The sequence below is a fragment of the Mirounga angustirostris genome, unplaced genomic scaffold, assembly GCF_029215605.1.
Source record: "Mirounga angustirostris isolate CCGP_5_RB_7025 unplaced genomic scaffold, mMirAng1.0.hap1 SCAF_13, whole genome shotgun sequence".
Classification (NCBI taxonomy): domain Eukaryota; kingdom Metazoa; phylum Chordata; class Mammalia; order Carnivora; family Phocidae; genus Mirounga; species Mirounga angustirostris.
The window spans coordinates 61,310,865-61,326,024 of record NW_026991721.1 but is presented as its reverse complement, the minus strand read 5'-3'; the positions used below and the strand labels follow the sequence as shown (position 1 = coordinate 61,326,024).

General features: G+C 52.6%; 1 protein-coding gene across 3 annotated transcripts in view; it reads left to right on the top strand.

Moving 5' to 3' along the window:
- Nucleotides 1–14,709, top strand: part of TRIM66 (tripartite motif containing 66) — a 57,334-nt gene extending 42,625 nt beyond the window's left edge. For 2 of the 3 annotated variants that reach the window (XM_064577072.1, XM_064577073.1), the window contains exons 11-20: nt 1,580–2,101; nt 2,262–2,454; nt 4,908–4,968; nt 5,387–5,561; nt 5,837–6,126; nt 6,617–6,743; nt 7,112–7,186; nt 7,554–7,706; nt 8,124–8,342; nt 9,080–14,708. In XM_064577072.1, the coding sequence (XP_064433142.1) occupies nt 1,580–2,101; nt 2,262–2,454; nt 4,908–4,968; nt 5,387–5,561; nt 5,837–6,126; nt 6,617–6,743; nt 7,112–7,186; nt 7,554–7,706; nt 8,124–8,342; nt 9,080–9,139 (1,875 nt within the window). In that variant the 3' untranslated portion in view covers nt 9,140–14,708. Of the gene's footprint in view, nt 1–1,579; nt 2,102–2,261; nt 2,455–4,907; nt 4,969–5,386; nt 5,562–5,836; nt 6,127–6,616; nt 6,744–7,111; nt 7,187–7,553; nt 7,707–8,123; nt 8,343–9,079 lie in introns of all 3 variants that reach the window. The other variant, XM_064577071.1, reaches the window with a different exon arrangement.
- The last annotated feature ends 451 nt before the right edge of the window (nt 14,710–15,160 follow it).

Sequence of the window (15,160 nt, the reverse complement as noted above, 5' to 3'; positions counted from 1 at the left end):
TTTGAAAAAAATGTCTGAGTGGCTGGAGCTCAGAGAATGGGAGGGTTGTTGTGTGAATAGGACAGGGGATGGGCAGTCTTTTTCACAGTTGTCGTAAGAACGATGGAGTGCACTGTGGGGCTTCATGCAAAGGAATGATGTGGTCAGATTTGTGTTTTGAAAATATTTCTCCACTGAGGAGGCTACTGCTGTAGTCTGGGAAAATACGGGAGTGTAACCCAGGCTTGGGCACCAGCAATAGAGAGAGGAATTAGTGGGAAGATGTGTGAATTGTTTAAGGGGTAGAATGTGATGAGGTTTGGAATTAGCTTGGGTGAGGGAGGAGGGATGCCCCACTAATGCTTCCCCTCCTAGCATCTGACTTGAACTGGGTGACTAGGAGTGACATTCACTGAGGTGAGGACAGCCTTTTCTTCACCATTAAATGGCTTTGCTAATTTTATAGTGAAACTTGAGAAGATATTTGAAGTATTTACTTTCCTGTGGAAATTTGAATATGTTACTCATAGGGAAAGGCTGAAGACACTGATTTTGGAAGCTTAGAGAGGTTTACTCTGTTTCCCCTTTGACTTTCAAAAGATGTCAAATTGTTCTATCTTTAGTCTTAAAAAAAAAGGCAGGGATATCAAACTTCTAAATTCCTAAAGGTTACATTTAGAACCAGTCTCTCACTGTCCCCCCTCCATCAAATATATTTCTCCAATCTGAGAAACAGAGTGCATCCAGTGCAGAAATCTGTATGTCTTAACTTCTCTTTGTGAACCTTTACGTCTCTTCTCCCTACATCACCAAGCAGTTAGACAGGAGAAAGTAATTCTTGGGGTTGGGAAGTTATGGCCTAATCCAGTGATTGTCTGGACTGGGTTATATTAAGACCTAGCTGCTCTGATGTTCTCTGCCTCCAGTTAGAAGGTCTTTGGCAGATCGAGTGGGGCTAGGAAAGACTTTCATATCTCTTGGTCAAAGCCTTCCCTTAATGCTAATGGTTCTGGAGTTGATCTGAACAGGCCTGTGAAAAGGGCCGAGTTGGCCCAGGTTCCCCAGGACTGATTGGGTCCCCTCGGGCCTTGGCATTATCTTAGAGAAGGCCTGAGGCAGATCAGAGTTTGAGCCTTCTGGACTTCCTTCCATTTTTATGTAGCAGAAACTAGCCCGCAGGAATGCCTGAAGGGATGAGAAAGCATTAGTGGTGTAGTCAGAGGGGAATGTGAAGTTGGAGGGCAGTCCCACAGTCTGATCCTTTGCCTAGGTACTGGATAGGGGGTGAGGCGTGTGGGCTGATGGTGGCTGTGTGTGTGTGTGTGTGTGTGGTCACTCTCCCACAGTTTCGTCTCTGTCTCACAAACACACATGCACAGGAGTGTCCTCAGTCTGTGTCCGCCTCTCTGTCAGAGCCTAGCAGCCTCCTTGGCATAGGGGATTGGGAATAGGACTTCATGAGTCGTCTGAGTTCCCTGCAGCTCCTAGACTCTGAGGCCAGAGTGAAATCTGAGCATGGGCGCTCTCTCGGGCTGCATCTCTCAACCCCTCCCCCATCCCCTGCCAAAAGCCTGACTCTGCCCTGTGTTCCTTCCTGCAGCATTCCACTTCAGTGAGCATCATGGGCTTTTCCAACACGCTGGAGATGGAGCTGTCATCTACCAGGCTGGCAAGGACCCTAGAGCCACAGATCCAGAGCGTGAGCAGCCTGACTGCTGCCCCTTCCCACATGGTCCCAAGCCTGCTGAGCGGCACGCCCACAACTGTGTCCGGCCTGATGAGCGGTCAAAACCAGGCTATGCCCAGCCTGACAGTCAGTCATCTGCAGACCATACCCAGCCTCATACGCAGCGTGCCCCAGCCCATGCCCGGTCTGATGAGTGATTCCTCCCAGGCCATCCCAAGCCTAGGAAGTAATCACTTGCCGGCCAGGCCCAACCCGATGTCCGGTCTCACCCAGACTGTGCCGAGTCTGGCGACTTGTCCTCTGCAGAGCATGCCTCCAGCAGCTGACATGCAACCGGAAAGTGGTTCCAGCTGCAGTCCAGGCTCTGGCCGAGCTGGAGGGAGCCTGTGCCCTGCAGATGGGGCTGACCCCTCTCTTGGGAATGCCCTGTGTAAGGTAAGTCCCGGGGAAATGACATTCAACTGCCTCTGCTCATCATTGGGCAACAGGGTGGCCCCTGAAGGGCTTATCCTGGCCTTAGCTTCATAGCTCTATGACTACTAACAGCAAAGCCGCTTGATTTCTTTGATTCTGGTTGGCCTTTTGCTTTTGAAAGATGGAAAGTGAGGATTCTACCCGCTTCACTGACTCTCTGGGACAAGACCCCACAACCCCGGGTCTGGAGGTTTCCAAGGATGTGGCTATGCCTGCAGAACTGGAGGAGCCAATTAACCTCTGTGTGAAGAAACCTCCCCTGGCGCCAGCGGTCAGCACATCCATGGCTCTGCAGCAGTACCAGAACCCAAAAGGTGAGGCACAGGTCAGCAGAGCAGCCTGTCACCCGTGCTGGCCACAGACGTGAGCTCAGCACTGCCGGGTCAGATGCAGGGCAGGAGGCAGGCTAGGGGCAGGCGGGAGCAGCGTTTCTCTCAGGCTCCGTTCACTTCTTCCCTCCAGAACTGACTTACTGGGACCTCTTCTGTTTCCCTCACTGTGGCCGGGACTTAGCCTCGTGTAACATTTCCATGCAAAGAGTTCTGGAGGTCTGGGTCAGAGGCGGGGGAAGCAGGGAGCACTCATCTCAGAAGGGCTAGCCTTGGCAAAATATTTTAGGGAAAAGAGCGTATCTGACTTTGGAGTCAGGTATATGTCACTTAGAAAACCAGTTCTGTCTTTTTATGGTTGACCTTTCTGAGCTGGTTTCCTTCTCTGTAGATGGGGCTAATCATAGCTACTTCATAGACCACCGGGACAAATAACTACAGTGAGATCACTTGCTAGTAGTAACGAGAATTGGCCTTGCTTTGCCTCGCGCCCGGCAGTCCTTTGGATTCGTGTTGTGCCCCAGAGTAAAGGGAATTTGGACCAGTGGACACTGGCTCTGATTCTCTTCTCAGCTACCCACACCACCTCCTCAAATGGGGCTTCCTTTCTTCTGTCATAGGCGAGGGCTCGTCGGGGAGTTTGAAAGCAACCACCGAGTGAGGATTTGGGACTTGTTCTGTTTAGTGTATGATACATATTTAGTCCATAATGACCACTCTATTTCCTATACCTTTAATAAACAAAAAGGAAATAATTTTTCTCCTTGTTTTTTCGCACTGACTGAAAGACCAACTGAACAATGATTGGTTCTTATTAACTGCATAGTAATGGGACCCTAAATTTTAAGCAGTTAAATGTTTTGGACCCGGCTTGCCCATGGAAAGTGCCTAGGACAGTGCCGGTGCCAAGTGGGTGCTTGGTCAATGCTAGTTCCCTCCTTCCTCCGCACACCGCCTCCTGCCCATCTACACAGGCTCCACTGCACCACTCAGGGCAGGGCGGCAGGGAACCTTTTGCCTATGGAGTATGAACTAGACTCTCAGGCAGTACTAAAATCCCAGCACTGGGCTGAAAATGCAGAGGCTGGACAGAATGACAGCTGAGAGCAGGTAACACCAGTATATGGAGAACAAGAGATTTCTGAACTAATTTGAAGATGAGAAGCTGGCCCCTCAGCACCTGACCCAATACTCATCCCTAGATAGCCTCTGAGTATTATCTGTTTGTTTTTTTAAAATTTATTTTTAGGGGCGCCTGGGTGGCTCAGTTGGTTAAGCAACTGCCTTCGGCTCAGGTCATGATCCTGGAGTCCCGGGATCGAGTCCCACATCAGGCTCCCTGCTCAGCGAGGAGCCTGCTTCTCCCTCTGACCCTCCCCACTCTGATGTACTCTCTCTCATTCTCGCTCTCTCAAATAAATAAATGAATCTCTAAATAAATAAATAAATAAATAAATAAATAAAATTTATTTTTAACTTTTTAACTTCTTAAATATATTTTTTTAAGATTTTATTTATTTATTTGACAGAGAGAGACACAGCGAGAGAGGGAATACAAGCAGGGGGAGTGGGAGAGGGAGAAGCAGGCTCCCCGCAGAGCAGGGAGCCCGATGTGGGACTTGATCCCAGGACCCTGGGATCATGACCTGAGCCGAAGGCAGTCGCTCAACCGACTGAGCCACCCAGGCGCCCAACTTCTTAAATATTTTTTAAGTTTTATTTATTTAAGTAATCTCTACATCCAACATGGGGCTTGAACTCACAACCCAGAGATCAAGAGTCGCATGTTCTTCAGACTGAGCCAGCCAGGCACCCCATATCTGTTTTTCTTTTTATTTATTTATTTTTAAAGATTTTATTTATTCCCATTTGAAAGAGAGAAAGAGCACAAGTAAGGGAGGGAGGTTGTAGGGGAGAGGAAGAAGCAGGCTCCCCACTGAGCAGGAAGCCGAACGTGGGCTCGATCCCAGGACCCAGAGATCATGACCTGAGCCAAAGACAGATGCTTAACCATCTGAGCCACTCAGAGACCCCTCTGTTTGTCTTTTTAAATATTTTATTTATTTATTTGAGAGAGAGAGCGTGTGGGGGGAAGGGCAGAGGAAAGGGAAATAGAGAATCCCAAGCAGACTCCCCACTGAGCGTGGAGCCTGACGTGGGGTTCAATCCCAGGACCCTGGGATCATGACGGGAGCCAAAACCAAGAGTTGGATGCTTAACCGACTGAGCCACCCAGGTGTCCCTGTTTGTCTTTTTAAAAGAAGGTGACCTTCTTCCCCTCTCAGGAAGGAGAGCCATGGTAGGATGCCACCATTACGAATGATTACAGTGTGGGTAACAATTGTGTGACAGGTGTGTGGCCAACGGTATGAGTAGGACATATGAGTGGAAGGTATGGGTCATAAATGTACATCACAGGTATTTGTCTTTTGCCTTAGAGCATGAGAGTTTTGAGCAAGGAGCCCTGGAGCTGGATGCAAAAGAGAACCAGAGTATCAGGTAACAGGCTCTTGGCCCAATCTCCCTCTCTCACCCTCCAACTTCATGTCCTGGGAGGTTGGCACAGGAAGTCGGCATCCTTGATGACTTAACTAGAAGCAGAAGTTTACCTGCAACCATCTTCTTCAACTCCCAGATGCTCAAGTGGGATCTGTGTGGTTGGGAGTCTGGGATCTTGTGGGAGGGTATCCTGGCTCCCGCAGCAGGGGGCATGTACTCTGTGTGAGGTCCTCCCTCTTTAGGAATTCCCCTTTCTTTGAGCAAAGCGCTCCCCTGGGGCAGGAGAGTGAAACGTGGGCCAGCACAGGGTGGGACTGCGATCTGGAGTAGCGGCATGTGGGATCTTGGAGGAGCTGACTTAGAGGCTGGGGTCAGAGGAGGCTCCTCCAGAGACCCAGAGGTGTCTCTCTTGCCACAGGCCCTTCAGTAGTGAGCCTAAGATTCCCTACGTGCGGCTGGAGCGGCTCAAGATCTGTGCGGCCTCCTCAGGAGAGATGCCGGTGTTCAAGTTGAAGCCCCAGAAGAATGAGCAGGATGGGAGCTTCCTGCTGATCATTGAGTGTGGCACTGAGTCCTCCAGCATGTCCATTAAGGTACCACTCTGCTCTGTCTTGTCCTTGAACTTGGCCCACCCTGGAAGCCCCTCTTCTCTCTCTGCCTCTGTCAGAATTCCGGCTCTGGCGCTGGCCCTGTCCCGAGTCTGGTCTGCGTGGGGCTGCAGCCTGGCCGGACTTACCCCTGGCTGTGAGGGGGCTGTCCCAGCGTTCCTGGGGCTCGGCTGGCCCGGGGGCCTGGTGAGTCCATCCTCTCCCACCCTCCACAACTTGTTGGTGCTGTGCTCTGACTGCCGACTCCCTTCTTCTCCAAGGTCAGCCAGAACAACCTGCCTAATGCCGTCCAGGCCCCAAGTCTGGGGGGAAGAAAGGTCACTGTCACTTCTCTGGCTGGGCAGCAGCCCCCAGAGGCGGAGGGCGCATCTCCTGAGGAACAAAGACTGATTCCTCGGACCCCTGGAGCCAAGAAGGGGCCCCCAGTACCCATAGAGAACGAGGACTTCTGCGCCGTGTGCCTCAATGGGGGGGAGTTGCTGTGCTGTGATCGCTGCCCCAAAGTGTTCCACCTCTCCTGCCACCTGCCAGCCTTGCTCAGCTTCCCGGGGTGAGCCGTGCGGGTCCTCGCAGGGCGCTCTTCCAGGAGGCCTCTCCCAGGCCCGCGCAGCTCCCTGGGCTGGGCTTCCTGCCTGGTCTGGGCCCCTGTGAACTGCAGGCTGGGAGTCAGTGGCCCCACTACTGTGTGCCTTGTGCGCACTGATAGGCGATGTTTGAGATTTGAGTGGCTTCCTTTCTTCCTCCTACACACACAGATTTGTCCCCATACTCCTGTCGCAGCCCCTTGCTGAGTCCTGTGATTTTCTGGATTCACTCCATCCCGAGTTACTGAATTTCTTTCAAGCTGGTGGTTAGGAAGCCATTCCTTACAGGGCATGGCTAGGGACCGAGTCTCCCAAGCCACTGCGCCTCCGCCGCCAGCCCCGCCCCCCCCCCCCCCCCCCCCCCCCCGCCGCCCTGGGTATCTTGGAGCAGAGGGACAGGGGAGGTGGCTCTGGGCCATGTGCTGAGGCCTCACTGGGCCTCACCTGCCTCTGCAGGGGAGATTGGGTGTGTACCTTGTGCCGCAGCCTGACCCAGCCCGAGATGGAATACGACTGTGAGAATGCCCGCTATTGCCAGCCTGGGATGCGGGCCACCCCTGGCCTGAGCGTCTGTGACCAGAAGGTAGGGAGGGGTCTCTGGGGACAATGTTTCCTGCCTGTGGCAGCCTCCCTATGCCAGCAGCTGAGGCCTTTCTGAGGCGATGGGAAGCCTCTCCATGAGTAGGACATATGAGTGGAAGGTATGGGTCATAAATACCCGGAGGTATTTGTCTTTTGCCTTAGAGCATGAGCGACTCTGCTGAGCGATGCCTGACAGCCTGGCCCGTGGGTGTTTGCAGGGAACCCCCTCCTGCCAAATGTTTTCCTCTGGTGGGGGCCCATGCCCTGCAGGACAGAGCAGACCCTGCTGGAGTTTCCGGGGTCACTCTCTTCAGTCCTTCTTGAGGTGGGGCCGGGGCAAAGTAACCTGCTGCCTTCTGGTTTCTGCAGAAGTGTGAAAAGCTGGTCCTGTCCTTGTGCTGCAATAGCCTCAGCCTGCCCTTCCACGAGCCCGTTAGCCCGCTGGTAAGGAGGGCTGCCCGTTTCTGCCGGCTCCCGAGGTCCTGGGCCTGGGGCGGGTCCCAGGGGTACCCGGGGCGGGCTCAGCACATGGCCACTGCAAGTCGGGTTAATTCGTGCCTGGGCTAGCGGACCCCGCTGTGGCCACCACAGCCCCCAACCCCACGGCCGCTGCGCCACACCTGACTGGACAGTGAGCCAGTCCTCCTTTTCCCCTTCCCTTTGTCTTCTCTCTCCACTTTTCTTCTTGCTGCCGTTCCCTTTCTTGTGTTCTTTCACTTCTGTTCCACCTCATTCTCCATCTTTCCCTCCTTATCTGTACCTCCACTTTTTCTCTCTTCCTGCTTGGCTTCCCCTTCTTTCCTCCCCCAAGGCCCGGCATTACTACCAGATTATCAAGAGGCCCATGGACCTGTCGATCATCCGGAGGAAGCTGCAAAAGAAGGACCCAGCTCACTACACCACCCCAGAGGAGGTGGTGTCCGACGTCCGCCTCATGTTCTGGAACTGTGCGAAGTTTAATTATGTATGTCTTGCCTGTTTTCCCTCTCCCCTATTTCCCAGGGACCCCGAGACTCCTGGCTGGATGGGGATATCAGGTTTGGTCCTGAGTTGCCATGAGGACCTGGGAGCAGACTTTGTGGGGCTCCCCGTAGTGAGTGTTAATGAGCGCTCTCCTGCACTTGGGTCTCAGCATGAACTCAGGAGGAAGCAGGGGGCAGTGGTAGTGGTTGGCCATCTGTGGGTAACTGTCAGGGCCACTTCTGCTTTGAGAGATGGTACTAAACTGGTTGTCTTGAGTCTTCAGGAGAAAATGTCCCATTCTAGACTTCCAGGAAACCAGCCAGGCTTTGTGCTCTCTGTAGAGCCAGCTCTTGAGGGGCCAGGTAGAGATGGGCTGGCGGAAATGGGCCAGACCATCACTGCTCTCCTTCCCCTTCAGCCTGACTCAGAAGTTGCGGAGGCCGGCCGCTGCCTGGAAGTGTTCTTTGAGGGCTGGTTGAAGGAGATCTACCCGGAGAAACGTTTTGCCCAGCCAAGGCAGGAGGACTCAGACTCCGAGGAGGTGTCTAGCGAGAGTGGGTATTCCACTCCCCAGGGCTTCCCATGGCCCCCCTATGTGCAGGAGGGCATCCAGCCCAAGAGGCGGCGGCGACATATGGTAAAGAGTTGCTGCCCGGTGGTGGGCAGGTGCGGGGGGTAGTTGGGCAGGCAGGGGGCACCCAAGCACCACGGACAGGGCAACCTAAAGCCAGACTGCTCGGGAGGCACAGGAGAGTGGTGACAATGAACCCTCGCTCCCAGCCCCTTAGTCTAAGGTGAAGGCAGGGCAGCGTGCGGCTCAGTAAGTCCGATTACCGCTGAGACTTGAAACTCAGAGAGGTGGATGTACCTGCCCAGGTCACCCAGCCAATTAGCAGCAGAATCAGGGCGAGAAGCCAGGGCTCCCGACTCGCAGCTCAGTGCTGGTTATTCTGTACTGTGATCCCCAGGAGAGGAGAAACACCTGGTCTCAGTGTCTGATCTCAGCTTGGGTTTGGGAGGAAGGAAGGCGTATTTCCATCCCCTTGGTGTAGAGAAGGAGGGAGAGGTGCTGCTCGCAGCAAAGAGCGCTCCTCTGACCTTGGGTCTGGTCCTACATGGGCAGACTCGAGACATCACTTCGGTACTGTTTCGTTCCACGGAACCGCCCCGCCTGGCTGCTGGGTGCCGGGCCCGACCAGCCGCCCCCTGTTGCGTACCGTGCTTGGCACACCGTAGTGTGTAGTGGCTGTTGCATTCCTGGGCTAGAGTAGAACACCTGGGCTCTGGGGAGCCCCAGTCTGGACACTGGGCCTTCACGTTGACAGGTGTTACACTGGGCCATGTTAATGCCACACATTTTTTTTTTCCTTTCAGGAGAACGAAAGAGCAAAACGAATGTCCTTCCGCCTGGCCAGCAGTGTCTCCCAGGTGTGAGCAGCCTGGTGGCTGGTGCCCCATCCTGTCGACCACTCCTCCCCACCTTTCAGCTCATTCTCTTCGGATCGTGGATGTGAGACGAGTCTTGTCGAGCTGTGTAGTGCTCTTCTTTGCCGTTTGCATTTTACAGCATTCATTTGGGAGCCATAGTGCATCCACTACAGAGAAGATTTCAGTAATAAACAGCAAAGAGGGAGGTGTTCCCGATTACCAGAAAAATCAGATGTGTAGGGTCCACTTGATGAGCCCATGCCCGGTCAGGCTCGGGAGGACCTAACTTCCTTGGTGACTCTCTCTGCTGAGGAAAGCAGACTTTTCTCACCTTTCAGCGTGCAGGGCTCGGGAGCAATGTATATATCTGAAGTCCTCTTGGGCCTCGAGGGGAGGAAAAGAAGGGAGAGAGGTTCTGACATACGGCAGGCCCATGAGCCCTGGCCCAGCACAGCCAAAGACTGTCACTGTTTGCCTTTGCTTGGCCTGCCGGGACAGGACGCTGCCTTGCGCAGGGTAATGGAGGCTTCTAGAGGCCAGAGGTCTCAATTGGTGCCTATTTGGGTTCTAACGGTTTTCAGGGTATTTGTTTCTCATGCCCCCTCTCCCGATGTTGACTTAGGTGGCTGATGTGCTCTAGGTGGTATGGCCTTCTCAACGGGGCCGGGTGGCTGTGCAGGGGCCGCTGACAGCTTCAGGCTCAGATTTCACTGGCAGAGCCTGTCCTCTGTGCCACTGACTTTGGGTTCATAGCTCTTCTTCAGTGTCAGAATCTGCCTTCCTAGGAGTGACTGTCAGTGGCCATCCCTTTGGTGTCTCCACTCGGAGGTTCGGACTCTGAGTCTACCTGGGAAACCTGAGAGGCAGGGGCTGGCCAAGGAGGCTGACCCAGAACCAGCTCACCCTGCTGGGCTTCTCCTCCTCTTAGAGATCCTAGTCCCCAGCTTCCCCACTTTCACAGAGCCAAAGATCAGAGGTGAGTGCTCTGACTCGCCTGCCCCCAGGCTGCCCGCAGCCCAGAAAAAGCCAAGACTCTAATGGTAACCCTTTTCTGTTGGAGGCTGGAGAAGGCCAGAGGGTGAACCAGGAGCCCGATCCAACCGCTCATGGGGAGATGTTCTGTCTAGGGTGGAGAAGGGGAAAACTGAGAGGTGAGGAGCCAGAGTCCTTCGGTGACCTTGAAGCAACTAAGAATGCAGAGGGAAATGTTCTGGAAGCCACAGGCATGGGAATTCCAGACTGCATCTCGGATAGAGTTGGCTCTTCATGGTCCGTGCGGGGTGTTTGGGAGGAGGAGGCCCAGGCAGTTGCTGGGGGTCAGGCTACTTCGCCAGCAAGGACTCAGTTGAGAAGGAAGCTACTGCTGATGATGCTGGGGGAGCTGCAGAGCCGGCACTCCCGTGGCCTGGCCTGCAGACGCCGCTGTCTCTGGTCTCGTCGTGGCTTGGCTAATTTCAAGGGAGTCTTAGGTCATGGCTTTATTTTTGCTAAGAGATGAAGTTTAAGGAAGTTCTTGTGTGTAGGACCTTTGTCAATGGGAACATTCTGCTCGGAGAAAATATTTCTTCTCTCCTTGTCAGTTGGTGGTACTGCTCATTTCCTTCGACACCCAGGCTGGGAGGCTGTCTTCACTTCAGAGCCAACCACGCCCTTGGCCCACCATTCTTTCATCAGCCCTTGCCAGGCTTTCCTGCACAGATGGGCTTCCATAGTCCTGTTTCCGAGTTTGGGGTAACTAAGTCTTTAATGAGCCAGTAGCCAGGCAATCTTTAGACCTAGCCCTCTGCTCTTTGGGGCGCACATGACTCTCTGGATTGGGCATTGGCTACTTCCCTTTCAATTTTTGAATCTTTTCCCCTGTTTAGTTGACTTGGCAAGGTTCTCTCTGTACTTACCTCACTAATTTATGCTCTTGGTCATCTTTTCTTTGTTGTGGCCCCCCACCCCCACCTCCCCTGCGTGAGCATCATGGTGCTATGTGCCAGACAGTCAGGTAAGGGCTGTGTCAGCCTCAAATCTGATTGAGATCCTTCCACAGGACCAACTGGAGGCCACAGATACGAAGCAGAATTGCCTGGCTAACTGCTTGGCTTCCCTTCTGTTACGTATAGCATGCTGGGCCAGGAGATCTTAGTAATGTGGTAGAGAGTCACATATTCCTTTCCCATCGCAGAGACCCTGCATGCTGAGAGGCCCACTTTCGGCACCTGAGCAGTCGTAGGGTGTCCTTTCCTGCAAGGGGGCGAGGCTGTGACCCACCACACCACCCCTGCACTGGTTACCCCACACCACTGCCCCCCCTCCCCGGGCTTTTCCTGTGGACTTAACACCAGCATTTTGCGTCATGGTCTTGTTTTGTTTTTGCATGCAGAAAGCAGAACATGACTTTTTAGAAATTAAAAGAAAAAGCTGCTAGCTGAGTGACTGACCTCATTGGCTATTTGCTAATGTCTGAGCTGATCCTGCTTTTGACTTACTCCCATAATGGCCCCTTTTGAAGTCAGTCAAGTCCTTTGGCCCTTGACTAAGTCATGAAATGGAAATACAGTGAGTTCTGGGTCCTCACAGTACAGAATGCAGTCCTAGTGGAGAAATGGGGCTCCTTGGATGTGCTGAGGAATAGGAGAGCAGAGTGGCTTCAGTGGATATGAGGGGGATTTTAGTGCAAAAACTGGAGCAGGATGAATTGCACAGTACTCTTCCAGAACATGGGTAGGCTGGCCCTACCTGACTTCTAGCAGTTGCCAACTACACCCCCTCTGCAGGTCCCCCTCCCACAGTGGCAGCTGCCTGACCCTCTGTAGGCTCTGCTCAAAGATTTGGTGGGTTCTGGCTCACTGTGGCAACAGGTCTTTGCCTTGCTCCTGAGACTTAGACCTCTCCTCGTTTGTTCCCAGGCTCTGCTCTGCTCTCTTTCACTCCGTGATGTCATGTCACCTGTAGTCTTCTCTCCTGAATTCCTGAAATGAGACTTTGCTCCTTCGGGATCATCTCCCCCATGCTTCCTCTTCTCCCACTCCCTCACTGCTGTTAACTGAAATTGCCTGCTCCTTTAGCCCAGTTCCCTGACCTCCTCTCTTTGTCTCAGCCTTCACTTGGGCTGCTTCCTCTCCCTAGCCTAAACCCGTGGCCCATCACACACGAACATTTTTATCAGGATCCTGAACTTTCTTATCCTCCCCAACTCAAACCTTGCCCTGAAACTGTCAACCGTTCTCCATTTTTGGCATCTGCTTATTTTCTGATCCCTCCTCCTGGGTTGCTAAGCATGACAGCTTCATAGTTGACACCTTCAGTTGGGCTGTCAACATTGATGGGTATATCTTTGGCTTGTAATTATGCTGCTATCTGTCCATGCGCCTCATCTTTGCTCTCAGCAAGTGACTGACCCCATTGCCTACTTTACAGAACAGAGTCCCTAAAGTGAGAACCTCCTTGCCCACTTGCTCTTCTCTACCTCCCATCTGTCTGTGTCTGCATCCCTCCGCAGATCCTTGCCTTCTGCTCCCGTTTGGTGCTCTGTTTCTTGAATCCTGCTCTATGGCCTCCAAGACTTATCCCTTATCCCACCGTTCCCACTTCCTGGGGCCTCAACCTCCCTCTCCATCAGTGGCTCCACAAAGCCTCCAAACAAGCAGAGGTCTCCCCCAGACTAAAACAAAGCTTCTTAGAGTCGGTTGCCCCTTACCCATTTTCCTTATTAGCCAAGTTTCTTTAAAAAAGGATTTTTTTCATTAATCCTTTTCACTTTTCAACCCTCCACAGCTTTTCATAAGAGTCACCAGTGACCACCCAGTTACCAAATCGAAAGAATACCTTTCAGTCCTCAACTGTCTTGATGTCTCCACATTTCACACCACCCACCCGTTGCTCTTTGAGACAACCCCTTCACATGGCTTTTTTTTTTTTTTAAAGATTTTATTTATTTATTTGAGAGAGAGAGAATGAGAGAGAGAGAACACCTGAGAGGGGATAGGGTCTGAAGACGAAGCAGACTCCCTGCCATGCAGGAAGCCCGATGCAGGACTCAATCCAGGGACTCCAGGATCATGACCTGAGCCGAAGGCAGTCGCTTAACCAACTGAACCACCCAGGCGCCCCACATGGCTTTTCTGACACTGCAGGTGTCTGGGTTATTCTCTTACCTCTCGGCCACATAGGCTGAGCCTTTCTTGAAGTCTTGACAAGGGAACACATCTGCAGCTCCTTGCGGTCTCCCCTCTTCAGTCACTGGGCCGTCAGGAGGAAGCCTGGCTGTTCCTGCCCCCCACCCTCTGGGTCCGCCTGTTTTCCTTGAGTCCGTTTCTCTCCCTGGACTCTGTTCTCCCCATGCCAGTCATGTTTATAAGCTCTCCTGGGAGGACAGCATCTGCAAGCCTTTCCCTCTGCCTTTGCCAGTGTGGCATGGAGACAGATTTTAGCTATATTCGCCAAGAGGTCCCATCCAAATCAGCCTGAGAATGTGGATTGAGTCTTACCAAGAAGCAGTTTGGTAAATGGGATTCCCAGGCTGGTGGGCAGCTCGTCGCCATGATCCCCATACCAGTTAGAGCCAGCCACAGTTGGTGAGGCACTGGGGATCATGATAAAACACGTTTCCATGCATGGGTCATTGTGCTACTGGTCAGGAGGAGGATCCTGGCAGGGTGGCTGTCTGCCACTAGTATTGTTCTGGTCGAGGGAAAACTGAGAAGTGCCGGGATTCATCCCTTGCTTCAGCTGGGCCTCTTTTGGCCAGGTCTGTCCCATCTGTACTGATATCAGCCCCGGCATGCTCCAGCTGTTCCTAGAGCTGGACGCAGATGTCGGGTGTTTTCTTGGAGGTGGGGTGAGATAGTAGAAAGTGACCTGATTTGAGATGCTGAACACCTCAATTTTGGCTCTGCCAGTTATGAGCCATGTGACACTGGGTACAGTTTCCCCATCTATGAAGTTGGTTGGGGGAGGGGGTTGAAAACAGTGATCTCTCAGAGGCTGTGCTACTGGAAAGCTGGTGGTAGTGATTCTAACTCTAAAGCTCAGGCCCCACCGGGAGCAATTAATGGGGGTAGGACATAGCTGGGGAGTCTTGGCCAAGGCAGGACAAAGGGACTCACAGGCTAGACTGAGCTGCTTTGAGGAAAGCAGCTTTGAGCTGCTTCTTGAGCCATATGCCCATTCCTCAAGCTGCACCTCTTTCTTGGATATCTAGGGTGAGTTCCTCTTGGGCCTTTTCCAGAAGTGGCCATTGGATCCCAAGTGGTTGAGGGCAGGAGGGAGGAATATTGTAAAGGGAAATGTCACTGATCTTAAAAGGACTTACACATTCAAGAACAAATTAAAAAATAGCACTTTTCTTTACCAATAATTGTGTCCTGGAGTGTTTCTTCAGTAATTATGGTCGAACCTACTTCATGGTCTTCTTGCCCCTAGACTCCACATCATGAAGAACACAAGGTGGGCAAGAATAGACTGGGAAACCTTCCATCCAGGGAAGAACTCAACTCTGCGCTTCTTGTTGCACGAACACAGCCCATTCCTCAAGATTCAGGCAATGAGTCTGAGGCAGAGTTAGGGGAAAGCCATCTTCTGAGTGCCCACCACTTCCAGGCACTTCATACCTCAAGGATGTCCTTTATAAAGTGCCATCCCCCAGTCACCTAGCCTGAGCTCTCCTCTCTGCCCGGTCTACGCCTGTGGTTTCTAGCCATCTGGGGGAGAAGGACGTTGTTTTGAATATTGTTCATTCATTTAGACTGCACAGAATCTGAACCCCTTTCCTATTTGGGCAGAATTCCCCACTTCAGGAGTCTTGGGAAGCAGAGCTCACTCTTCACCACTGTAGCTAAATATATTAAAATCTTGATTTATCAGCATGCCCTGTAGCTAGGATACAGGTCTAATGGTAGTCATTAAAAAAAACAAAACAACAACAACAACAAGAAAAACACCAGGGACCACAGAGACATCTGTGGTGATGGTATTGGTTGCAGTGAGGCAAGGTTTCCATGGCAGCGAGAGCAGCAGAATGAACTGAAGCCCCTGGTG